At 63.1% G+C, this 24,111-nt stretch overlaps 1 protein-coding gene across 1 annotated transcript; it reads left to right on the top strand.

Moving 5' to 3' along the window:
- The first annotated feature begins 1,642 nt into the window (after positions 1–1,642).
- On the top strand, positions 1,643–20,336 carry EHD2 (EH domain containing 2). The gene is made up of 5 exons (XM_034792539.1): positions 1,643–2,871; positions 7,967–8,064; positions 15,090–15,502; positions 19,296–19,460; positions 19,727–20,336. The coding sequence occupies exons 1-5, from the start codon at positions 2,474–2,476 to the stop codon at positions 20,261–20,263; spliced, it is 1,611 nt and encodes a 536-aa protein (XP_034648430.1). The 5' UTR covers positions 1,643–2,473; the 3' UTR covers positions 20,264–20,336.
- The last annotated feature ends 3,775 nt before the right edge of the window (positions 20,337–24,111 follow it).

Raw genomic sequence — 24,111 nt, 5'->3', positions numbered from 1 at the left:
TTTCATGCTGGCTGAGAGTCACTCCGGTCTAGAGAACAGGGTTGCATCAACCCCTTTGGGGGTGGAGGCCCGGGGGGTCCAGAGCGAGTGGACTCCCCGAGGGGGCCCACGGCGAGAAACAGGTGTGCTAGGGCTCCGAGAGGTGTGGATCCAGGAGGTGGAGGGGCCTGACCCCAAGAGAAAGTGGACCCCCGAGAAGGGCTGTCTCATTAAAAGGGGCACCCCCCACAGACCGCACGGGGCCAGGAGTGGGCACGATCTGTGATTCCGTGACAGCGTGGCTCAGTGAATAGACCGCTGGAGTGGGACTCGGGGGAGGTAGGTTCTGTCACTGGCCTGCTAACCGAGGGCGAGTCACAGGCCTACTCTGAACCTCAGTTTCCCCACCAGTGAAATGGAGATAACGATACTGACCTTCTTCATAAAGTACTTGGAGATCGACTGATGGAAGGCACTATAGAAGAGCGAGGTGTTATTGTTGGATGCCTCTTGTCTGCATGGGATTTACAGCCAGGTTTAATGAGGCTTTAGTTTTTCCTTATTATTTGTATTGGGGTAGCACCTGGGGCCAGGACTTCATTGTGCTACATGCTGTACAAATGTAGGACAGCAAGACAGTCTCTGGCCCAGAGAGCTGAAGGATGGCTACTTGTAAATCGGTTCTTGAGTGTCCAGGGAGAGTGAAGTGTTCTCCTACTGGCTTTTGAATGGTACCATTTCCGATGTCCGATTTGTGTCCATTTATTCTTTTACGTAGAGACTGTCTGGTTTGGCCGATGTACATGGCAGAGGGGCATTGCTGGCACATGATGGCATCTGTCACATTAAAAGTAGCCATCCTTCAACCACCAAAACTTCGAAAGCAGACTTCAAAGAGAAACTGCAGAACTAAAAGTCATTTGCAAACTTAACACCATTAATTTGGGCTTGAATAGGGATTGGGAGTGGCTGGCTCTCACTACAAAAGCAATTTTCCCTCTCTTGGAATTGACACCTCCTCATCAATTACTGGGAGTGGACCACATCCACCCTGACTGAATTGGCCCTGTCAACACTGGTTCTCCACTTGTGAGGTAACTCCCTTCTCTTCATGTGCCAGGATAGAATGCCTGCGTCTGGAATTCTCACTCCATGCATCCGAAGAAATGGGTTTTTTACCCACGAAAGCTTATGCCCAAATCAATCGGTTAGTCTTTAAGGTGCCAGCGGATTCCTGGTGGTTTGTGCGGACACCGACGAACACGGCTCCCCTCTGATAATTATCACGAGACTCGTGACAAAATCATGAGAGTTGGCCACAGGCCCCTTGAATTCTGCACAGGCCATGTCCACAATGGGGCTCTGGGAGGGGGCGGGAGCTGATCCCCTGCTGTGAGTCCAGATGACCTTTCCTGTGCAAAGGGTGACTGCCAAGGCTGCATCTGGTTCCTCCTTTTCCTTCTGACCGCACATGCGTCAGTCCCCCGCTTGGTGGCACCACAGGCTGCCTGTCCAGCCCACATTCCTGCCTTCAGGACGAGGCTGTTCCTATGCCTCCCCCCCACACACAATATTTGTTCTCAAGTTCCCCCCACAACCCCCCTGTTAATTTATGTTAATATATTCCGCTGTCTGCCTTGTGTCATCTGGCAACTCCTTTTCCCTTAGGCAGCCTCCCAGCCCCTCCTCAGATGTTCTGCAGGACCTTCTGCAAGTTCACTGAAAGATTTTTTTTTCCTCCTTTAGGGAAAAAATAAATTGCATGGGTCAGAGAAGGAATTTTTCTCTGCAAAGCGCCATTAGCAGCTCTGATCCCTGCTGAGATTGCACCACTAACTCCTGGTGTTGGCTTTCTCCGGGCTACGTAACTTTTTTTGTTTTGAGGGGGGAAAGGGGAGCACAAGTTCCTTCCCAAGTGGCATCAGAAGAACCGCCCCCCCCCCCACCCCCGTGCCAAACCTATGATCCTGGTTGAGGAGTGATTCTGCTTGGGTTTCTTTAAATCAAGCAGCATACGCAACGCCGTGCCTTTAAATTTCATCTGATTACCAAATCCAGGTCTGGAGATCACCCAAGAGATCCACCCGTCTCCCCACAAAAAAGATCTATCCATTTGGATCTGCTGATCAGAGATCTGCTGATTCCCAAGAGGTCTATTGGTTTCAGATCTGTCAGTCTCCCATCTTCAAGAGCTTTCCATTGGGACTGACTGATCTCCCAGAGATCTAGCAATTTCAAGATCGATCAACTTCACATCTGCTGATCTCCAAAAGACTGTCTCTTCCTGCTTTTCGACGGGGTTTTCAGCTTCGATTAATTGGTCTCTCTATCGGATCGGTTGAACTATTGACTCTCAGATCTATTGATCTTGGAAAGAGCTATCAACTCCGAGCTATTGATCTCAGAAAGATCTATTGATTAGGATCTATCGATCTCCCAAGGAGTTCCCGTTGCCCTGTTTCTCCCCGGGTGTGTACAGCAGGACTAGGGGAAGATGTTCAGCTGGATGAGGAAGAACGAGAAGAAGACTCCTGAGGTGATCCACACGGTCACCGAGGGGCTGAAGAACCTCTACAAGAAGAAGCTGCTGCCCGTGGAGGAGTTCTACCGCTTCCATGACTTCCACTCGCCGGCCCTGGAGGACGCCGACTTTGACAACAAGCCCATGGTGCTGGTGGTGGGGCAGTACTCCACAGGGAAGACCACCTTCATCAAGTACTTGCTGGAGCAGGACATCCCGGGCAGCCGCATCGGGCCCGAGCCCACCACTGACTCCTTCATTGCGGTCATGCACGGCGAGACCGAGGGGATCATCCCGGGCAATGCCCTCATCGTTGACCCCAAGAAACCCTTCCGCAAGCTCAACCCCTTCGGGAACACCTTCCTCAACCGGTGAGTGCTGGCCCCCCCGCTCGCTGGCTCCTGCTCCCGAAGGGCTGGCCATCAGTGGCCAACGTCCCCATGAACTCAACCCCCATCCGCATGTGCGCAAAACCCCCTCGCTCGTGTGGTGGCCTGCACAACTGGGCCGCCCTTGAGTGAGCTTCCCTCCACTGCCACTTAACTCGCCCAGGCTAGCCCGCCACACAACAGTCGAGGGCTGCTGGTCCTCCAATGCCTTCCCACAATGCTCCCCGGCCACCGCTAACTCACTGGGACACAACAGAGGGCCGCTAGTTCTCCAGTGCCTTCCCCCAGGGACCCTGTGCCATGCCCTTTCCTTGCCATCAACAAGTGCCTCCTCTTCCTCGTCTTTAGCCCACACCCGAGCCAGCCCAGGCTGAACGAGCTTGGGTCCTGTGGCTGTTTAATCGCCATGCTCCAGGGCGTGAGCGGATCAGCCCCATGGAGGGGTCAGGAATTTCCCCCATGTGGTGAGATGCCACAGCCGGTACCTCACGCTCCTCGGGAGTGTCTGGCTTGACCTACTCTCTCGCAGACAGGAGGCCTGGCTTGATGGGCCTTTGATCTGGTCTGATGTGCCCATTAGAGTCTCCTCCTCTCACTTGTGCTTCAGCAATGGGCCATGTCCTAGGAATGACCAGCGGGTCCATCTAGCCCAGAGAACTATGGGATAATCTGGCCACGAGAGGATGCTTTCCCCTGAGCCCCAAGCCTTGGAAGGGGACTCATATCCCTTCTTAAACCAAAACCCCAGTCTGTCTAATAACCGTTCTCATTATCCCCAACCCTTGCCTGAGTCCCTGAGCGCTTGGCCTCACAGCTTGTAGCAGGGAGTTCCACTGGCTAATGCCCAACTGCATTTCCTTTCATTGGTTTAAACAGCTGCCACTCAGTCAATGGGCGTCCCCTTGCCCTTGGGACAAGCAGGGGCAGCCCATTCCCCTTCTCTAGCCCCTCCCGTCCCCAGCTCCTGCTCCTCACCTCCCCCAGCCCTGATCTATCCCGTCTCGCCCCAGGGCAGAGCCTTGGATCGTTCCTACAGCCTGTCTCCACACTGGGGCTCTGCCCTGTCCCTCCTCTGCGCTGGGCATCCTGGGGGGAGAGGGACAGTGTGTCCCCTCCTGTCTATTCCCCCCCCTCCGGGGTGGGATCGGCTCCTCCAGTCTGTCCCCCCCACCCCCAGGGGACAGAATGGTCCCCTCTGCTCGATGTAGTCTGATATTAAATGTCTCCTGCAATGGGGCTCCCGCCCTTCCTTGGGAGACGGCTGTTCCAAGACTGGGGGGGACAGAGGGGAACAGATCTCTTTCCCCCCTCCCTCCCCCCCGGATGTTCACCACATCATAGATTATAAGGATAGGAAGGACTGTCCACTCTGGCCTCCTGCGTGGCCCAGGCCAGAGCCCCGGCCCGGGGAGTCCTGCTTCATGCCCGGGGCCTCCGGGGCAAACTAGAGTCTCTGAGCGAGAGCTGAGCTCGGTGTCAGGCAAATTCCCCTGCTAGGTTTTGTTGAAGCGTGTTTCGGAAAGGCTGGGTGGGGCATGTGTGTGTGTGCACGCATACATTCCTCGGTGTTTGTGCATCTGTGTGTCAGTGTATGTGCATGCAGCCCTGTGCGTGTGTGAGTACTTGTGTGTGTGCATCTGTGTGCACCCCTGTGTGTGTGTGTGTGTGTGTGTCTGTGTGTGCATGCATCCTTGCACACGTGTGTGTACGTGTGTGTGTGTGCGCGCGCGTGCCTGCATCTGTCTGCAACCCAGTGTGGGGGGGACATGGGACTGGGGGAAGGGGGGTCACATCCAAGCCCTCCTCTCTTAGCTACACACACACACACGCGCGCGCGCGCCTGGGAGCCGTTTCCTGCCCTGACGTTGAGGGAGCCGGGCTGGGGGTGACAGTGATTGAATTTGTGGCTAAGCCACTGGCCCTGCTTTGTAAACCTCTCTCACCGAGCCTTTCACCTATCGCATGGGGCTACTCCCCCAACACGCACCGAAGTGCAGCTGCCTCTGGGGTGGAACATGGCAGTGCTTCAGCGGCAGCATGCAGCAGTTCAGGCTGAGAGCAAGGCAGCATGAGCTTGTTGTCAGGACTCCTGGGCTCTTCCCCTGATTCTGCACAACCCTGCACATGTCGTTTCTCCTCTTCGAGCCTTATGTCCTACAGAGCCAGGGATCGGACCCAGGAGTCCTGGTTCCCAGGCCCTTCCTGCACCGGCCTCTCAGACACCCCACACCTTCACAGAACTAGGACTAGAATCCAGGGACCCAAACTCCTACGTCTAACAGCTAGACGTTCCCAGAGCCAGGGAGCGGACCCAGGAGTCCTGACTCCCAGACCCCCTGCTCTAACCACTAGACCCCACTCCTCTCCCAGAGCCAAGGATAGAACCCAGGAGTCCTGGTTCCCACCCACCCCCATACACTTTAACCATTAGACCCCACTCCCCTCCCAGAGCTGGGCACAGAAGCCAGGACTCCTGGCTCCCAGCCTTTCTCCCCCCCGACCCCGAGCTTTAACCATTAGACCCCACTCCTTCTCCGAAAAGTGGAGATCCCTTGCCCCATCTGGCACAGCCGTGCCTTGGCTTCCCGCCCCAGCCCTGCTCCACCAGAGCCCATTGCAAACAGCTGTTCACCCTGCATGTCCCTGCCCAGCCCCTTGGGAGAAGCGTGGGCTGTTGGGTTTGACAGGGGAGGGGGCTACACCTGGGGACCCGGGGGGCTGCAGCTGTGGGGAGGGAGGTTTAAACAGCAGCAGCCCCCCGTGATGTGCGTCCAGCCGGTGCTGGGCTGGGGGGTCTCGTGCAGTGCAGAGGACACCTGTTCCCACCCAGCCCCGGTCCGTGGCGGGGGGGGGGGCCAGGCTGGGGGCTGGGTCTGAGCCAGGCTCTCAAGAATGCAGGGCCTGCGGCCCAGTCCCCTCCCCGGCCCGGGCTGCCTGGAAAGACGGCGTCACGGCTCCAGATGCGCTGGCAGCAGGGAGCCATGGGCGGACAGGCCCGTCTCACGATGGCTGGCAGGAGGCCCCCGGGGATGGGCAAGCTCTGCTCGGGGCTGAGCTGAGGGGTGCGAGGGGGGAAGACGGAGTGAGGGGGGGCCTCAAGGAAAGGCTGGGACCCAGGAGATGGGGGTTCAGTATCTGGCTCTGTCACAGACTCGCTTGAAATCGCATTGTGCCTCGGTTTCCCCTGTCTGTAATATAGGGATAATACGTCTATGGGGCACTGGCTCTCACTCTGTGTCTGGGCAGTGCCTGGCATAATGGGGCCCTGATCTCGGCCGGGGTCTGGGCAGCTCCCGGCGCGACGGGGCCCTGATCTCGGCCGGGGTCTGGGCAGCTCCCGGCGCGACGGGGCCCTGATCTCGGCCGGGGTCTGGGCAGCTCCCGGCGCGACGGGGGCCCCGATCTCGGTTGAGGTCTGGGCAGCGCCCGGCGCGACGGGGCCCCGATCTTGGCTGGGGTCTGGGCAGCGCCCGGCGCGACGGGGCCCCGATCTTGGCTGGGGTCTGGGCAGCGCCCGGCGCGATGGGGCCCCGATCTCAGTCGAGGTCTGGGCAGCGCCCGGTGCGACGGGGCCCCGATCTCAGTCGAGGTCTGGGCAGTGCCTGGCGCGACGGGGCCCTGATCTTAGTAAAAATAAAATGAATTTTGACTCTGGAAACACTCTCCTTTCTAGACAAACAGGCCAGGACGCCTGGGTTCTTTTCATGGACTGTGGCGGCTTTCCCAGGGCAATGGGCCCTGGAGCCCAACCCAAAGCCCAGTGAGGTCAGTGCAATGGCTCCCGTTAGCCCCCTGGCTTCGGAGCAGGCCGCGGGAGCCCATCTGGCCTGTAGCTTCAGCCCTGCTGCGAATCAGCCACAGCGGAGCTGGGAGCCCCCTCCCACGCCCGGCTCAGCTGGGCCCGGGCAGGGCTATTTTTAGCATTGTGTTTATATCGGACCGGCCCGACTTCCTCCAGCGTGGAGGAGTTTGTAAACACCGGCTCCTCCCCATGAGCACCCCCCATCCTCTGCCCCAGCCCTGGCTCGCTCTCCTCTTCCCAGATCCCCCAGCCTGCGTCTGGCTCCATCCTTCATTCCTTCTTCCCCACCCTTTCCTCCCAGCCCTCCCGGCCTTTCCCCACTGGGACCTCTCTCCCCTTCGCCCCCGTCCAGGCGCTGGCACGTGCCTGGGGCCACCGTGCCCCCGGGGTGCAGCGGGAAGGAGAAGACGTTTTCCAGCATGAGCTGATGCACCGGGCACCCTACGGCAGGGGTGGGGAGGAGGGGTGGAAGAAGGGCGGCCCCAGGGCGAGGCCTGAGAGGCCAGGGGGTGTCTGCTTGCACCCTGGGACTGGAGGGGGCCAAATCCCAGTGCCACCAGCCTCTCCAGCCAGCGTAGGGCTCCCCTAAGGCTGCTGTTCTGTGGGGGGGCGGGGTGACCTGGCTCCCCAACACTGCCAGGGGCCCAGGATCAGGGAAAGGCAGGGACTGCCCAAGGCTCAGGGGGTCTGTGATTTCCAGTTACCCCTCCCGCACCTGCGGGGGGGTGTGTGCAAGGGAAATGGCTTTAAACCCTCTGAATCCTGGGAGCTGCCTGGCCTTTAGTGTAAACTACAGCAACCTCAGGGCTGCTCTAACTCGTCTGTGGGCTCCAGCCACGCCCCTGATCCACCCCCTATGGGCCCTGGGGGGCAGAGAATAGCCCCGGCGCAGCGCGCTCCGGCCGTGCCCCTGATCCACCCCATGGGCCCTGGGGGGCAGAGAATAGCCCCAGCGCAGCGCACTCCGGCCATGCCCCTGATCCACCCCTATGGGCCCTGGGGGGCAGAGAATAGCCCCGGCACAGCGCGCTCCGGCCACGCCCCTGATCCACCCCATGGGCCCTGGGGGACAGCGAATAGCCCCAGCGCAGCGCGCTCCGGCCACGCCCCTGATCCACCCCATGGGCCCTGGGGGGCAGAGAATAGCCCCAGCGCAGTGTGCTCCGGCCACGCCCCTGATCCACCCCCTATGCGCAGCCCGAGCTGCTAGGCCGAGCTGCCCCTCTCCTGTCTCTCATGCTGCCATTGCTCATCGCTGCCTCCCTCTCCTGCCAGGTTCATGTGCGCCCAGCTGCCCAACCAAGTCCTGGAGAGTATCAGCCTCATCGACACCCCAGGAATCCTGTCGGGAGCCAAGCAGCGTGTGTGCCGGGGTAAGGCCTTGGCGGGGGGGGGGGGGGGGGAACTGCATTGGCTCAATGCTGTGTGGATGGAGCAAGGGGCAGGGCCTTCATCTGGCCACATCTGTAACCCCGACTCCCCCCCCCGTGTGGGGCTTTGTTCAGGGCATGTTGATGGCCAGGGTGGGTTGAAGGGCTGTGGAGCCCAGCAGGTCAAGTCACGACTCCTGGGTTCTCTCCCCAGCTCTGGGAGGGGAGTGAGGTCTAGTGGTTAGAGCAGGGGGTGCTGGGAGCCAGGACTCCTGGGTTCTGTCCCCAGCTCGGGGAAGGGAGTGGGGTCTAGTAGTTAGAGCAGGGGGGCTGGGAGCCAGGACTCCTGGGTTCTATCCCGGCTCTGGGAGGGAAGTGGGGTCTAGTGGGGGAGCGGATGGGGGGCTGGGAGCCAGGACTCCTGGGTTCTCTCCCAGCTCTGGCAGGGGAGTGGGGTCTAGTGGGGTAGTGGGTGGAGGGCTGGGAGCCATGGTGTATCCCTTTGGACGGGTGTGTCTCCGTGCACCCCCGGCACCAGACCCCCTCCCTGGAGAATGCCCGGTCGAGCTCACGCTTGGCAGTGAGGCCTGTTGCTACAGGGGCTGGGCCTGGGCATGGGCCAGGGGCATTTTTTTATTGTGAGTCATCGTCGCAGGATGAACCGACCCGTTGTTGTAGTAATTTGCTTGAACAAACTGTTTGTGCATGTCAGTGTGTGCAGCCCCTCGTGGCAGCGCGTGTGCCCTGTGTCTGGGCGCAGGCTCGGGGAGGGGGGCACTCGCTGTGTGTGTGTGTGTGTGTGTGCCCACGGGGTGTGTGTGGGTGTGTGCCCACGGGGTGTGTGTGGGTGTGTGCCCACAGGGCATGTGCCCACATGATGGGGCATATGCATGGGTGCCCGCATGGCAGGGCGTGTGCGTGTGTGTCCATGTGGTGGGGCACTGGGCTTGTGTGTGTGTGTGCCTGCGGGGCGGGGCGTGTGTGTGTGTGTGTGCCCGTGCCCATGTGGCTGGGCGTGTGTGTGTGTGTGCCCACAGGGGCATGTGTGTGTGTGCCCGCGGGGCGGGGCGTGTGTGCAAGTAGTTGCCTTGCGGGTGCCTTGCACCAGGGCTGAGCGGGGCCCCCGCTGCCCATTAGCAGGTACGATGCCAGCCTGGCGGTAGCTCAGAGAGGGTGAGGGGTGGGTTCTGCCCCAGACGCTGGGTGTGACTGGGCCGGTGGCTCCCGGGCCGATGTAGCCCCGCTCCCCCCCCAGGTAGGGTGATGATGGGGGCGGGAGGCAAGAAGCCGCCCAAGGGCAGGGGCAGAGGGTATTGCCGCACTGGCTTTGGTGCGGGGCTGGGGCCAGGATTCCTGGGTTCCCAAAGAGCGTTGAGGGGAGCACGGAGCCATCAGACAAATAAATCTCAGGCTTCATCTCTGCTCTGCCCTTGGCCCTGCCATGCGGCCGACCGGGCGTGGTCCTGGCGCGGGGCTGCAGCCGAGCCCCTCGGTTCCCTGCCCCCCCCCGGGGGGTTCCCTGCCCCCCGGCTCCAGCCGGCCGGGAAATATTGACTCAGTCCCGGAGCCCGACTCCGCGGGAAACGAAGCAGCCGGGCTCATTCCAAACAGGAAGCAGCTTGGGGGGGGCGGGGGGGCGTTATCCCAGGGCTGCCCATGCTGCCGGGCGAGCGCCATAGACAGATGGCAAAGGAGGGAATGAAGCAGGGGGCTCTGAGTTACGCAGCCCCCTGCTCCCCCAGCTCCATGGGGCCCCTCACTCCCGACCTGCAGCCCCCTGCTAGCCCAGCCCTGCTCCCCCCAGCTCCGCCGGTGCCCCTCACTCCCAGCTTGCAGCCCCTGCTGTCCAGCTCTGGACGTCTCTTTCTGCCCCAGCCAGACCCAGGGCGAGAGCCAGTCACGGCCCCACGGCGCTGCGAGCTCAGCAGTCCAGGCCAGCAGAGGGGAGTGGGGAAACGTAGGGGACATTTTCTTTCTCTTGTTCCTGTACCCCTCACTCCGCCCGCCCGGTTACAAAATCATTCCTGGGCGGAAACGTCCCGCCGGCGCGGGAATGACTCCGCTACAACGGGGGGCACTGAGTGGGAATGAAATGGGCCAGGGCCAGAATCCGGTGCAATCAGTAGCCCCAAGGCACGCAGGTCGTTCGTGAGAGGGATCCTGCAGGGTACTGCCTTTGGGGAGCTGGGGGGTGGTGCTGTGTGGGGAGGGATTGGTGCGCGGATCGGCCGGGGTTAAGCGGCAGCCACCTCTGGGGTGGAACACGAGGGCTGTTTATTCAGGGACCCCTCGCCCAGTGCTGAGGTGCAGCCACCTCTGGGGTGGGGCCCGGGGGCCCGTTTATGATTCAGCAATGCCAGCCAGCCATTCGGGACAGGAAGTGAGGGCGAATCCTGTATCCAAATGAAGCTGGGTGTGCAAACTGAAGGAGGCCGATGACCTCACTCTGCCATGGGATCTGGCCGGGCCCCGGAGCGTAACCTCCCAGCCGGGGCTGGGTCCCCGTCAGCTGAGCGGGGCTGGCGGTTCCCCTGCTGGGATGCCTGCCAGTGAGCACGAGGCACAGAGGAGCCAACAAAGAGACGTCCAGGCCTCTGGCCCTGCAGGGCAGGGAGCAGCCGCGGGAGGAAGGCCCTGAGAAAACCAACGCTGGATAACCTGCCTCCACAGGGCCACCCGCGCCGGGTGAGCGGGCCATTAGTTCCCAGGGAAACTGAGGAGCAGTGGCTCCCCCAGGGCAGCTGGGGACAGAACCCAGGAGTCCTGGCTCCCAGCCCTCCCAGCTCTAACCATTAGACTCCGCTCCCCTCCCAGAGCCGGGGACAGAACCCAGGAGTCCTGGCTCCCAGCCCTCCCAGCTCTAACCACTAGACCCCACTCCCCTCCCAGAGCTGGGGAGAGAACCCAGGAGTCCTGGGTCCCAGCCCTCCCAGCTCTAACCACTAGATCCCACTCCCCTCCCAGAGCTGGGGATAGAACCCAGGAGTCCTGGCTCTCAGCCCTTCCTGCTCTAACCACTAGACCCCACTCCCCTCCCAGAGCTGGGAGAGAACCCAGGAGTCCTGGCTCCCAGCCCTCCCTGCTCTAACCACTAGACCCCACTCCCCTCCCAGAGCTGGGGAGAGAACCCAGGAGTCCTGGTTTTGGACCATAAGACCATGCTTTGATTATTATTGTAAACCCTAGTGCAGGGGTCGGCAGCCTTTCAGAAGGGGTGTGCCGAGTCTTCATTTATTCACTCTAATGTAAGGTTTCGCTTGCCAGTCATACATTTTAACAAAGACGGTCTCTATAATATATAACTAAACTATTGTTGTATGTAAAGTCAATAAGGTTTTTAAAATGTTTAAGAAGCTTCATTTAAAATTAAATTAAAATGCAGAGCCCCCCGGACCGGTGGCCAGGACCCGGGCAGTGTGAGTGCCACTGGAAATCAGCTCGCGTGCCGCCTTCGGCACGTGTGCCATAGGTTGCCTGCCCCTGCCCTAGTGCAATGCTGATGTTTAGCAGTTGCTGCATTCCACCCCCGAGGTGGCTGCATTTCAGTCCTGGCTGAGGGACTCTCTGTATAAACAGCTGCCAGGGCCCATCACAGAGGTGGCTACATCTCAGCGCCGGCTGTGGGATCCCTGTATAAACAGGCCCCCGCCCCACACCCCAGAGGTGGCTGCATCGCAGTGGCAGGGAGCAGGCATCCTTAACAAGCACCGTGAGGCTCCTGGCAGCCCGATTTCAGGGGCACTGAGCACCAGCCCTCCCGGTGACCCCTGACCCCTGCAGGAATGTGCCGTGTTCCTGCCATAAGCTAGGGGGGTCCCCGGCCTGGCTGTACCCTGCCTGGAGGAATGTAGAGTGTGTGTGTGTGGGGGGGGGGGGGCGTGCTTTTCCACTGACGTGTCCGAATTCCTGGTTGGGATTCCTCCCCTCTGAATTCATCGCTGGCAAGCGGCTAGGGGCTCCCGGGACCTGTGTGGGGCAGGGGCTGCATTCCAGGAGGGGTTCACCCAGCTGCCAGGGGCTCCCTTGCCCAGCGGCCCACCTGGCACCCTTTGGAGCCGGAGGGAGCTCCGTGCGGGCGGCGCCCTGAGCTATGCAGGGAATCCAGCCCGACCCTGGCGCGTGGCGGCTCGGTAAACACCCTGCTGAGTTCAGGGCGCCCTCGGCTGCTCCCAGCTCTCCCAGGGTCAGCCCATTCCTGGGTGCAAACAACCCGCTGGGACAGGCCCAGCTGTGCGTCCCAAACAAAACCCATCTCCGTCTAGCATGCAGGCTGCAGTGTTATTGTAGGGGCGCTGGGAGGCGGCGCGGGCCGGGTCGTGGCCGTCGTGGCGCTGGGAGGCGGCGCGGGCCGGTCTGTGGCCGTCGGGGCGCTGGGAGGTGGCACAGGTTGATCACACTGGTTTGTTATTGTAGGGTCACTTGTGAATCCTGCACCACTACACTGGTCTGTTGTTGTAGGGTTGCTTGTGCAGCTGTGTGTTCCCACAAGCAGGCGTTGCAGCCGGCCCTGGGACTGGACCCAGGAAATGCCCAACGGGGCAGTTCCGTTCAGGCCAGGTCTCTGGCACGTGCTGTTTCTGGGAGCAGGGCAGGATCTGAAATCCCCCAGCAGGGCCAAGACAAACGGAGGAAGAAGCTGTTAAAATAAAGCGGGTGATAAGCCGGGGCAGGGAGGTTTCCGTGGGCAGGACCAGCTGAGCCCCATAGCAACGGGATGGGTCACAACACGCTGAGAAATCATGCCCGTCCTGCCAGCGGAGCTGTGGCAACAGAGGGGAGCGCGGCGGGGGCAGGGCGTACATCCTGGGGGTGTGATCGTGGGGGAGGCGGGCGACAGCGCGTGTGAATGGGAACAGCACAACCTGCTTTGACAGGGGGGCACCGGGAGCATTGCTAGTGAAAACCTATGGCCAAGTTGACCCCTGTGAGGCCAATCAGTGTGGTTCTCTCCCTGCTTCACAATTGGGGAAACTGAGGCACAGAGAGGGGGGCAGGGACTTGCTGAAGGCCATTCAGCGAATCACTGTCTGAAACCAGGAGTCCTAGCTCCCCTTCTCCCACTCTCCTCCCAGAGCTGGGGATTGAACCCAGGCGTGCTGGCTCCCAGCCCCCCTGCTCTAACCACTAGATCCCACTCCCCTCCCAGAGGCGGGGACAGAACCCAGGAGTCCTGGCTCCCAGCCCCCCGCTCTAACCACTAGACCCCACTTGCAGGTAGCTAGTGGCAGTTCATGGGTGCTATTTTTCGGGGGGAAGGAGGAGATCCTGAGGCAATGGGAGCCCAGAGCCCTGTCCCCTGGTGAACCCCGTCGCCGAGACGCAGCAACTGCCCAGGTGGGCTGCCCGGGGATTGAGCCGAACGGGGCAGAGTGCAGAGGAAATTCCCGCCGCGAGCTGGCACCATCCGGAGCTCAGGCTGTTTCCCACAGGGGTGATTTATGGCCCTGCTCCCAGGGCCGGCTTCCAGCATGGCAGCTGCTTATCCAGGGATCCCTCACCCAGCGCTGAGACGCAGCCACCTCTGGGGTGGGGTACGGGGCCTGTTCAGACAGTGCACCATAACCCACCACACCCTGCTCCAGGCCCGCAAGCGAAGGCGAACCCTGTAGCTCGTGAGATCCAATACACCAGGACAAGCTGGCACGGGGGAAAGGCCAGTGCGGCTGTTGGGTGGACACAGGGTCTGGTCCGGCTGCTGTTCCTGCCCCTCGGGCCCCCCTCCCTCTCTAGAGAATCCCCTAAATCCCATCTGGGCCGGACCCACAGCTCAGCTCCGGGCCCAGCTTCCCCTTCCCCATCCCAGCTCAGCCTCCTTTCAGCGCCGTGATGGCATCCGTCACCGGGAGCCCCCGGCTCCATTTTCCAGAGAGGGCCGGGCGCCAGGCCTGGAAACTCGCTGGCTCCCTCCCTGCTTGTGTAAACAGCAGGGGATGGAGGAGTTCGCAGGACCTGATTCTCCCCCCCACCCCGTCACTGCAGCCAGTGGGGCCGGCTCCTGCTCCCTGCCCCCCAGAGAAGCCAGGGGACACAGGAGGGGCTGCAGCAGGGCAGAGCCCCTCGCCCGGGCAGCGGGCTGGGTCATTGGTTTCGCTGATTCCCCCTGGCATGGGAGGCCAGGCCTCCCCACCCCAACCTTTCCCAGGACCCCTGGGCAGCGGGGAGAAGCCCGGAGTGGGTTTTGCAGCAGCCCCGTCCGGTCCAGCTGGGCCCCGGCTGGCTCAGACTTTCCTCTGCTCAGCCTCAAGCCTTCCTTTTTTGGTGCTTTGCAGACACTTGCCGCCTTGGGCTGCCAAGTGGGAGGGCGGGAGGGGGGGCGGGATCGGCTGGGTTCCAGCAGTGCTGCTCAGAGAGGCTGTTAGGGTGTCATGAGACGTCTCTTCCCTCAGCCCCTGATGCCCCCCCCCCCCCATACAGGGGACCCTGATCTCGGCCGGGGTCTGGGTGGCACCCGGCGTGACGGGGCCCTGATCTTAGCTGGGGTCTGGGCAGCGCCCGGCGCGACGGGGCCCTGATCTTAGCTGGGGTCTGGGCAGCGCCCGGCGCGACGGGGCTCTGATCTCAGTGGGAGGCAGTGGAGAGTGAGGGGGGCAGGGTGGGGGTACACTGGGGGAGGAGCAGAGGGTGGGGGAGGGGGTCTGTTGGGGGGAGGCAGAGGCCCCCTTTCTCTTTCTCAAGCCACGAGCTATTCCTCTGGGCCCGGCGCCAGCACCAGTGGAAGGGGTCAAGGAGGAACTTGCTGCATAGGGACTCCACACCTGGCAGCCAGGTCCACGGGCACCCGGTGCTTCGCAGGGAAGGCCCCATGCCCTGGCAGGGCGGGTGTGGGGCACAGGGGCTGGGGAGTGAAGGGGCAGGGCTGAGCTGGGCATGGGGTGCAGGGGCTGAAGAGTAGGGGGCACGGTGGGCATGGGGCACAGGATCTGGGGAGTGGGGCAGGCATGGGGCAGGAGGCCAGGGCGCCCGCCCGCCGGGCCCCGCACCTGCCGTGCCCTGACGGCCTGTCCCCGGCCCCGGCCCCGGCCCCGCAGGCTATGACTTCCCGGCCGTGCTGCAGTGGTTCGCGGAGCGCGTGGACCGCATCATCCTGCTCTTCGACGCTCACAAGCTGGAGATCTCGGACGAGTTCTCGGAGGCCATCCGAGCCCTGAAGGGCAACGAGGACAAGATCCGGGTGGTCCTGAACAAGGCCGACATGGTGGATACGCAGCAGCTGATGCGGGTCTATGGGGCCCTCATGTGGTCCCTGGGGAAGGTGTTCAACACCCCCGAGGTGCTGCGTGTCTTCATTGGCTCCTTCTGGGCCGAGCCGCTGCTCGTCTCCGACAACCGCCGGCTCTTCGAGCTGGAGGAGCAGGACTTGTTCCAGGACATCCAGAACCTGCCCCGCAACTCGGCCCTCCGCAAGCTCAACGACCTGGTCAAGAGAGCCCGGCTCGTCAGGGTGAGCGGGGGGGGTGAGGGGGGCGGGGGGACCTAGGTGGGCAGGGGGACCAGGGCGTGGAAAGGGGCTCTGGGGTCGTGGGTGGAGGGCACTGAGGGGGGCAGGGGGATCTAGGCAGGTGGGGGGACTGAGGGAGGAGGGAGGGGAGTTCTAGTGGGGTGAGTGGGGGGCACCAAGAAAGATGGGGGGCAGGAGGAGCAAGGTGAGGGAGCAAGGAGCTCCTGGCCACCCAGATGGCAAAAGGACCTGGTTATCATCCTAGCCAGGACTCCTGGGTTCTATCCTTGGCCTGGCCTGGCCTAGCGTAGCGTGGCGTGGGGAGGGGGGTCTGGTGGTTAGAACAGGGGCTGGGAGCCAGGACTGCTGGGTTCTGTTCCCAGGGAGGGGAGGGCTAGTGATTAGAGACCCCTTGGCTGCGGGGTGAGGTCTCACCTTCCCTGTTAGCTGGTGGGTCTCATGCCCATTGGGGCCCTGCACCCCCTGAGTTTGGGGGGAGTCTCTGAGGGCAGCTTTTGGGGCCGTTTCCTACAAACACACCCCATATCATTTCAGGGCTGTGACTCGTAGGCAGCAGATGGCTCCAGACCCCCCCCACAAACTTGGCTGCCCTGCCCTGCCCTGAACAATGGCCCTGTCCCCGTGGGGGGGCGGCGTTACGGGGTTTGCAAACCCCCCGCCCCTGCGTCCTGCGCCTGGTTTCCTCGTTAAGGGTTTCCCATGCGGCAGAGCCTTCCGCAGCTGTGATCGAGTAACAGTCCTCCCTGCCCCCCAGCCTGAGAAACGGGGACCCCCTCCCGAGCAACAGGACCCCCCAGCCTGAGAAACGGGGACCCCCTCCCGAGCAACAGGGCCTCCCAGCCTGAGAAACGGGGACCCCTTCCCGAGCAACAGGGCCCCCCAGCCTGAGAAATGCCTCTATCCAGATCCCCTAAAACAGCCTCTAACGACGGGTGCCTCCATTTTGGGGGGGCACTGACACCCCCACAAGCTCAGGCTTTGGTTTCCCAACCCCCTGCTGCTGCCCCCCACACTTGAGCAGACGCGGCGGGGGCTGGGTGCCCACCTTAGCACCTGGCAGGGGCAGGGCTGGTCCCTGGCCCTATGCCTGAAGGGGGAGCCCCCCTCACCAGGGTATGTAGGGCTGGGGGAGGCTGGGCTGGGCAGGGAGCTCCGAGCGACCCGGCCCCCCCATCCCGTCCCAGCCCCACCTAGTCCTGGCAGCCGGATTCCAGCCGTGCCCCGCCCTGGGGGCACATCAGTGAGCGGGCAGCCGCTTTGCCCCATGTTTGGGGCCCACAGCTCCCCCGCCCTCCACAATGTCTTCTTGCTTCAGCCAGGCTGGGGAGGGGGCAACCCCTGGGTGACTCGTTTGCTGGTGGGAGTTGGGCTGGCCAGGCTCAGAGCCACCGCCCCCGGGCACGGCGAACTTCCAGCCCCGGCTCCTGGCTCTCCGGCCCCAGCCCCGTGGCCGGATCAGGACCAGCGCCCCCTAGAGGGGAAAGGCCCCTGCCCTGGCTCTCCGGCCCCAGCCCCACATCTGGATCAGGGCCAGCGCCCCCTAGAGGGGAAAGGCCCCTGCCCTGGAGCCGGATCAGAGCCGGCACCCTTTAGAGGGGAGAGGCCCCGGGCCCCATACCCTGCCCCCCGTTCCCTATTCTAACAGGGTTTTGGAAAGCGACACCCCCCCCTCGAGGGCGCGGCCCCTTCAGTAACGCAGGTTCCTCTCCCCGAGCCCCCAGTGACGTGGGGGAGTGTTAATGAGGCTCCTCCATTGGCCCAAGAGGAAGCGCCAGATTGGCTTTCGCGGCCTCTTTCCCTCCCGCGCGGCCTTATCTTTTCCTGCCACCTGCTGCGCCGGCTCCCCGGGGCCCTTTGTGCGGCCCGGGCTCCCGAGTGGCAATTTCCTCCCGGCCGCGGCCGGAGCCAGGGAACAGAACGTCCATGGAACAGCCGCTGAGCACTTTCCACAGCCGGCTGCCAACAACCGCCTGGGTCACGGAGCCCGGACGCTCGGCCCCGGCCCCAGCGTCGCAATCGAGCGGAGACGTTCATCTGCCCCATGCCCCCGCGACGTTGGCGTCTGGGCCGGAGCCTTAATGCGGAGGGGAAACTGAGGCACAAAGGCGCTGAGTCGCTTTCTTAAGGTCACAGTAAGTTGGGGCCCTGCGGTGCCGGGCGCTGCCCACACCCCGACCAAGATCCGGCCCCCCATTGTGCCAGGCACTCACACTTTAACTCGACAGAAACCGAGGCCCAGAGTGGGGCAGTGACTGGCCCAAGGTGGCCCAGCAGAGGCAGGACGAGAACCCAGCCCCGTGCCCCTGACCACTAAACCACATGGGTTCAGCTGCCATCTGTGCAGGTGGGACCTGCGGTGCCCGTCCTCACCCTGGGGGGATCAAGGGGCAACATTCAGCCGGGGTTTACTCCCAGAGCAGCTGTCTGCAGCCCCCTTCCCGCCTAGCGTTCACCCAGCCCCCAAAGCTTTGGGGCGCAGATTTTCCTGAGCCCCTCTTTCTCCACAGAGGGAAGGCCGTGAAGCGCAGCACCGGGGGACATGAGGCAGCAAATTCCCTGACGTCTCAGGGCTGGTGCGCGGCCGGGGGCGGGGGAAAGGCAGGGCAGGGCCCGGTCCATGGAGCCAGGGCTGGTGCGTGGCCGGGGGCAGGGGGGAAGGGCAGGGCAGGGCCCGGTCCATGGAGCCAGGGCTGGCTCGCGGCTGGGAGCAGCGGGGAAAGGCAGGGCAGGGCCCGGTCCATGGAGCCAGGGCTGGCGCGCGGCTGGGGGGCAGCGAGAAAGGCAGGGCAGGGCCCGGTCCATGGAGCCAGGGCTGGCGCACGGCTGGGGGGCAGCGGGGAAAGGCAGGTGAGATGTGGTCCTGGCAGGGCAGGACCGGTGCTGGAGGAAGGCAGGGACAGAGAGCCCTAGCCCCCAAGAGCTTAGGGGCTAAACTCCCCCAGGGGGGCTGCAGCAGGGGCCCGTAGTCCCCTCCCAGTGTATTTTAGCTGGATTTGGGTTGTTAAATCTTTCCTTATAAATCACCTCCTCAGCCCCCCTGATTGTTACTAGATCCCCCCTCCCAAAGCCGGAGAGAGAACCCAGGAGTCCTGGCTTCCAGCCCCCCTGCTCTAACCACTAGACCCCCCTCCCCTCCCAAAGCCGGAGAGAGAACCCAGGAGTCCTGGCTCCCAGCCCCCCGCTCTAACCACTAGACCCCCCATCCCCTCCCCTCCCAGAGCCGGGGCTAGAACCCAGGAGTCCTGGCTCCCAGGCCAATGTCCCTGGCCATGTTGGGAGCCGGGCGGCATTAGCCCAGGGCTGGGGGGCCCGTCCCGGTGTGAGGGTGGGGACAGGCGCGAGCTCCTCTGCCCTGCCCTGCCCTGCCCAACTGCCCCAGACGGATCCTTCCTGCGGAAGCCGAGGGAGCGGAGCTCTGGGTCACTGCGGGGAGGGGTGGGGAGGAAGAGCTGCTGACCGGGAGCTGGCGCAGCCCACAGAGGCTGGGGGGGCGATGCTGGGCCAGGCTGGGCAGTGTGGGGGAGGGTGATGCTGGGCCATGGGGGAGGGGAGGACGATGGGGTGGAGGAGGGCCATGCTAGGTGGTGGGGGGGAAGGGGTCTGGATAATTGACAGCTTCACCAGCAAACCCAGTGGCTCCAAGCAGCAGGGGCGGGAGCTGTGTTTGGCACAGTGGGGGGTGGGGGTGGGCATGCCTGCTCGCTCTGGGGGCAGCCCCTGCAGGTGGGTCCCCGCCCCCCCCAGTCCCTGGCTGACGCCCCCTCGGCCCCCCCAGGTCCACGCCCACATCATCAGCCACCTGAAGAAGGAGATGCCCTCGGTGTTCGGGAAGGACAACAAGAAGAAGCACCTGATCGCCAAGCTGCCCGTCATCTTTGCCAAGATCCAGCTGGAGCATCACATCTCGCCCGGCGACTTCCCCGACTGCGGCAAGATGCAGGTGAGAGCCGGGCCTGGTTCCTGCAGGCTGCCCCCCGCCATGGGGATGGGGGGGGGGCAAGTTAGGTGTAGGGGAGGGACAGTGCCAGGCTGGACTGGGCCGTGGGGAGGGGGTGCCAGGCTGGACTGGGCCGTGGGGAGGGGGCCAGGCTATACTGGGCCGTGGGGAGGGGGTGCCAGGCTGGACTGGGCTGTGGGGAGGGGGTGCCAGGCTGGACTGGCCCGTGCTCCCCCCATTGCTGACCATCTCCCCCTACCCCCCCACAGGAGCTGCTGATGGTTCACGACTTCACCAAGTTCCACGCGCTGAAGCCGCGGCTGCTGGAGGGGCTGGACGAGATGCTGACGGGCGACATCGCCCGGCTGATGCCCCTGCTGCGCCAGGAGGAGCTGGAGACGCCGGAGGGCGCGGTGCAGGGGGGGGCCTTCGACATCACCCACAACGGCCCCTTCGTGGAGGGCCTGGCCGACGGCGCCTACGAGGGGGCGGACGACGAGGACTGGGTGGTGACCAAGGACAAGCCCAAATACGACGAGATCTTCTACAACCTCTCGCCCCTGGACGGGAAGCTGAGCGGCACCAAGGCCAAGAGCTGGATGGTGGCCACCAAGCTGCCCAACTCGGTGCTGGGCAAGATCTGGAAGTTGAGCGACGTGGACCGGGACGGCATGCTGGACGACGAGGAGTTCGCCCTGGCCAGCCACCTCATCGAGGTCAAGCTGGAGGGGCACGGCCTGCCCGCCGACCTGCCCCGCCACCTGGTGCCCCCCTCCAAGAGGAGGCAGAAGGGCTCGGCCGAGTAACGGGCCCCGGTTCTCACCCCCCCTGCCCCTGTGCCAGGCTGAACTGCTCCAGGCGACCCCAATCTCCCCCCGTCCCCCCACCTCCGTGCCAGGCTGAACTGCTCCGGACGACCCCCATCTCCCCCCCCTCCGTGCCAGGCTGAACTGCTCCGGGCGACCCCGATTCCCCTCCTTTCCAGCGTCAGCGAACCAGCCTCACCCCCATGCGGCGAGGGAGCAATTTAGGACCCTCCTCGATGCAGGATCAGGCCCACCCAGCATCCCACCCTGAGCCAGCCGCCCTAGGATACCTTCACCGTCTCCGTCCCGCCACCGGGGCACGAAGCGAGGCCAGCGGGGGGCTGCCAGCCCCGGATCCCCCCAAGACACACACCACGTGGCCTGTCCGCCAGGAGAGAAGAGAGAGGCCGCGAGCTGGACCCTGCCCGGATCTCCAACTGCCCCAGGTCATTTGGGGGGAGACCTGATGGGCCCCGGGGCAATCACCATGTTAAAGTGGTGGGGGGGGACTTGCCGTGCTCCCCGATCCCCGAGGCACCAGCCACACTGGTGGGTGGGGATCGAACCCGGGGCCTGCAAGCCACGAGCCACTCTCCCCTGACCCACCACTTGCGGGGGCCAAAGAGCCAGGCTGGATTAGTGCAAGTCATACCCTGGCGCTGCCCCCTGGCGTCCTTGGTGCCCATGTCCTGCCTGCGATCCGTGGTGCCAGGCAGGGGCCGGCACCAGGCCCCTTGGACCCAGATCCAGCCCTGAGGGTGTCCTGGGGCAAAGCTACCCTAGGGGTCTGTGGGGGTCTGAGCCCAGTTCTCGAAACAGCTGGAAGGGCTGCAGGTAACAACCCCTCCACGAGCAGGGGGCAGGGCCTGCCAGTTAGCCCCACCTATCCCTGTATGGCCCTGCAGCCCGCCTGCCCCCTGGTGGCAGCCTGAGGTATTACACACTGAGGGGACTGCAGCCCTGCTGGACTCCCCCGCCCTAGTGGTAGCAGGCGGTACTGCACCCCGCACTGTACCAGCCATGCAATCCACTCATGCTCCGGGGGGCCAGCCGCCCCGTCTGAGCCCGATCGGGCCCCTTCAGACCCATCCAGGAAGTGGGTCTGTGACTCGTATCCGGGGGAAAATTTCCCCTCCAGCCAGATGCTTTGTGTATATGGACCCCGTGTATCAGACTAGCCACCCTGCGCTTCATGCCCCCGACACACCCCACTGCTCCCCCTCCCATGCGCTGGGGGGGGGCAGCCCCTTGGTATTGTTATGGCAAAACGCTCATTTACTCTGCGGTTTAACCAGGGCCTATTGGGGGCAGAGCATGGGTCACAGCACCCCTAGGCCGTTCCACTTTACAGCAGCTGCCCCCCGGCCATCCCATCCCCAAGTGCTCGGATGGGGCAACTGAGATTCAGGCCCTCGGTTCCCCACCCCGGGGGCAGGATAGTGGTCGGAGGGATGGGGGGGCTAATGCAGCGCTGGTCAGGTGACCAGGTTGGGGGGCTCCCCCTGCAGGCCCCGTCTCTCTCCCAGCCTCGGTCATTACAGTCCCTCCGGATCTAGGGTCAGATACGGCTGGGACCTGGCCTTGGCCCATTGCGGGGAACGCGCGGCCTGAGCCCAGCTGAAGCTCCAGGAGGTCTTTCCCCCTCGGTGTGTGCGAGACGGGCTCCAGGACTCTCTGTGCGTCGTCTCCTCTGCCCCCGGGGCTGTATTGATATCGGTCCTTCTGCAATAAAGAGATCTCGCATTTACCCACGGACGTGGCCCTTGATGCTTGGCCCCGGAGCCGGCTGCCGCGTGGAATCGGAGTGGGGCTAGCAGCCCACGGCCTGGCCCTCTGCGTCGGGATCCTGCTGTCCTGCGCCAGACCTGGGGCCCGTCAGCCAGGTACCCCCCTCACGCCCATCAGCCCTGTGGCCTGCCTTGCCCGGCATTCCCGCCCCCCACTTCCTCCTCACCACTGGGCCCATCCACCCTAGTATCCTGCCTCCCCCCTCGCTGATCTGAACCCCCTGGCAGAACTAGACCAAAGCGCCAGGCAGAGGGGGAGGATGGGGGGGCGAGGGGGGCGGCTGTGCATTGTGGGCAGATTCTCAGCCCCCAGGTGGGGTCCCCAGGAGCTAGCTGGGGGTGGGAGGCTGCTCCCCGGCTCCCGATCTGCCATCCCCTGGGCAGCGTGGAGACCCCTGGGCAGGAGTGGGATGAGGCTGGGCTGGGGGACGGACGAGCCGGCAGCCCCGCTGATGGGGAGCTGCCCCGGGAACAGACTGTCCGGCACAGGCAGTGTTCCCGGGGAGGGGGGGGTGTATTCGGCTCCCTCCTCACCTTTGCACTACAGGGTGGAGCGCGCGTCTCTGGCCGGTGACTCACCCCCCTGGGTGGCTGCCAGGACCCAGGAGCCCTGGCCAAGGGAAACTTGCATTCCTCAGCGTGGCTTGGGAAAGACGGGAGGGCCGGGCCGGCGGGGAGTGCAGGAGTGTCCATGCAGCGGAAAGTGTGTGTGTGTGTGTGTGTCGGGGGGGAGGGGTTCCAAACCCTCCATCCCCACCCCAGAACCCTGCCAGCGCCTCCCTTGGGGCCAGCGGGGGATGGAGGCTAAAGCCAAGAGGCACCTCTAGTCCCTTTCACCCTGCTGCGTCCCCTCCAGCCAGGCCACGTTCCCAGCCTTGCTCAGTCATGGCCCTGGGCACACATGGGCCCTGACCCCCAGATAAAGGACGCCGTGTTGGAGGAGAAAATGAGATACAGAGAAGGGGAAGGGGGGTCTTGTCCAAGGACCCATGGATAGTCAGAGGTAGGAATCCTGGTTCCCAGCCCCCTGCTCTAACCACTAGACCCCACTCCCCTCCCATAGCTGGGGACAGAACCAAGGAGTCCTGTGCATTAGCCACAGCTCCATCATTCGTTCCCTTTAGACCCTGTTCTCTGGATTTTTCGCCCCAATAGTTACAGTTTTCAAAAGCCCCGTCTGGATGTGAAACACACGTGTGGGGGGAAAGGGCAGCCCCACCCTTCCGTGCCACCCCCACGCACCCACCCCAGTGCCGGCAGATGCAGGCCCCAGTGGGGAGAAGGGTCACCCTGGCTTTGGAAAACAGCTGTGGGTGAGGCCAGGACAAGCTTTAGCTGTTAAAAGAAAACAGCCAGGGCGGGGTGTGTGTGGATCCACTGCTTCTGAAGAGGCTGAGTAGTGTGTGTGTAGGTGCGCACGTGTGGTGTGTGTGCGTCTGTCCTTGTGCTGTGGTTTGTATGGCCATGTGCTGTATTTGCATATTATGTATGTTTTGCGTGTGCATGTTTTTTGTGTGTGTTTTGTGTGTGCATGTTATGTTATGCATGTGTTTTGTTTTTGTATGTGCATGTTGTGTGGGTCTGTGCGCATGTGTTCTGTGCTTCGTGTGTGCATGTTCTGGTGGGACCAGCCGGAAGTAGTTTTGTGTGTGTGTGTGTGTGTATGTGTTTTTGGGGGTGGGGGGATTCACACTGTCAATGTCCTGTTACTACCTGCAGCCCTGACCCCATTGGGTGCAGCCAGGCGGTTCTGGGGGGACGACCCGCTCTCTGGTTTTTACACACCACCTGCAGATCCCCCCCAGCACACCGCGCCCCCCCTTGCCTTGCCAGAGACACGGCCCCCATCAGCGCCAGCCAACCCAGCCAACACCACCCCGCACGCCTGATTTGCACCGGAGTCAGGCAGACGGGAATCGGCGCCCGGGGAGTTACGCTGGGTCAGTGAGAAGGGAATCCGGCATCGTGGGTGTGTGTGTGCGGGGGGAGATCCTCCTCTCTTCATTTCCAAATGTGGAAAATCTCTGATGAAAACGGTTCGACCATTAACGAGGGGCAGGA

This window comes from Trachemys scripta, chromosome 16, assembly GCF_013100865.1.
Source record: "Trachemys scripta elegans isolate TJP31775 chromosome 16, CAS_Tse_1.0, whole genome shotgun sequence".
NCBI classification, from domain to species: Eukaryota; Metazoa; Chordata; order Testudines; family Emydidae; genus Trachemys; species Trachemys scripta.
The sequence above is the reverse complement of the archived record's forward strand: the minus strand, read 5'-3'. Positions and strand labels throughout refer to the sequence as shown.

What these genes read in the sequence shown, in the direction of transcription:
- EHD2 (XM_034792539.1), top strand. Translation starts at nt 2,474, where the DNA reads ATGTTCAGCTGGATGAGGAAGAACGAGAAGAAGACTCCTGAGGTGATC. An exon ending in CAAGCAGCGTGTGTGCCGGG is followed by an intron (nt 8,065 to 15,089) that starts GTAAGGCCTTGG and finishes CCGGCCCCGCAG; the next exon opens with GCTATGACTTCCCGGCCGTG. An exon ending in AGAGAGCCCGGCTCGTCAGG is followed by an intron (nt 15,503 to 19,295) that starts GTGAGCGGGGGG and finishes CGGCCCCCCCAG; the next exon opens with GTCCACGCCCACATCATCAG.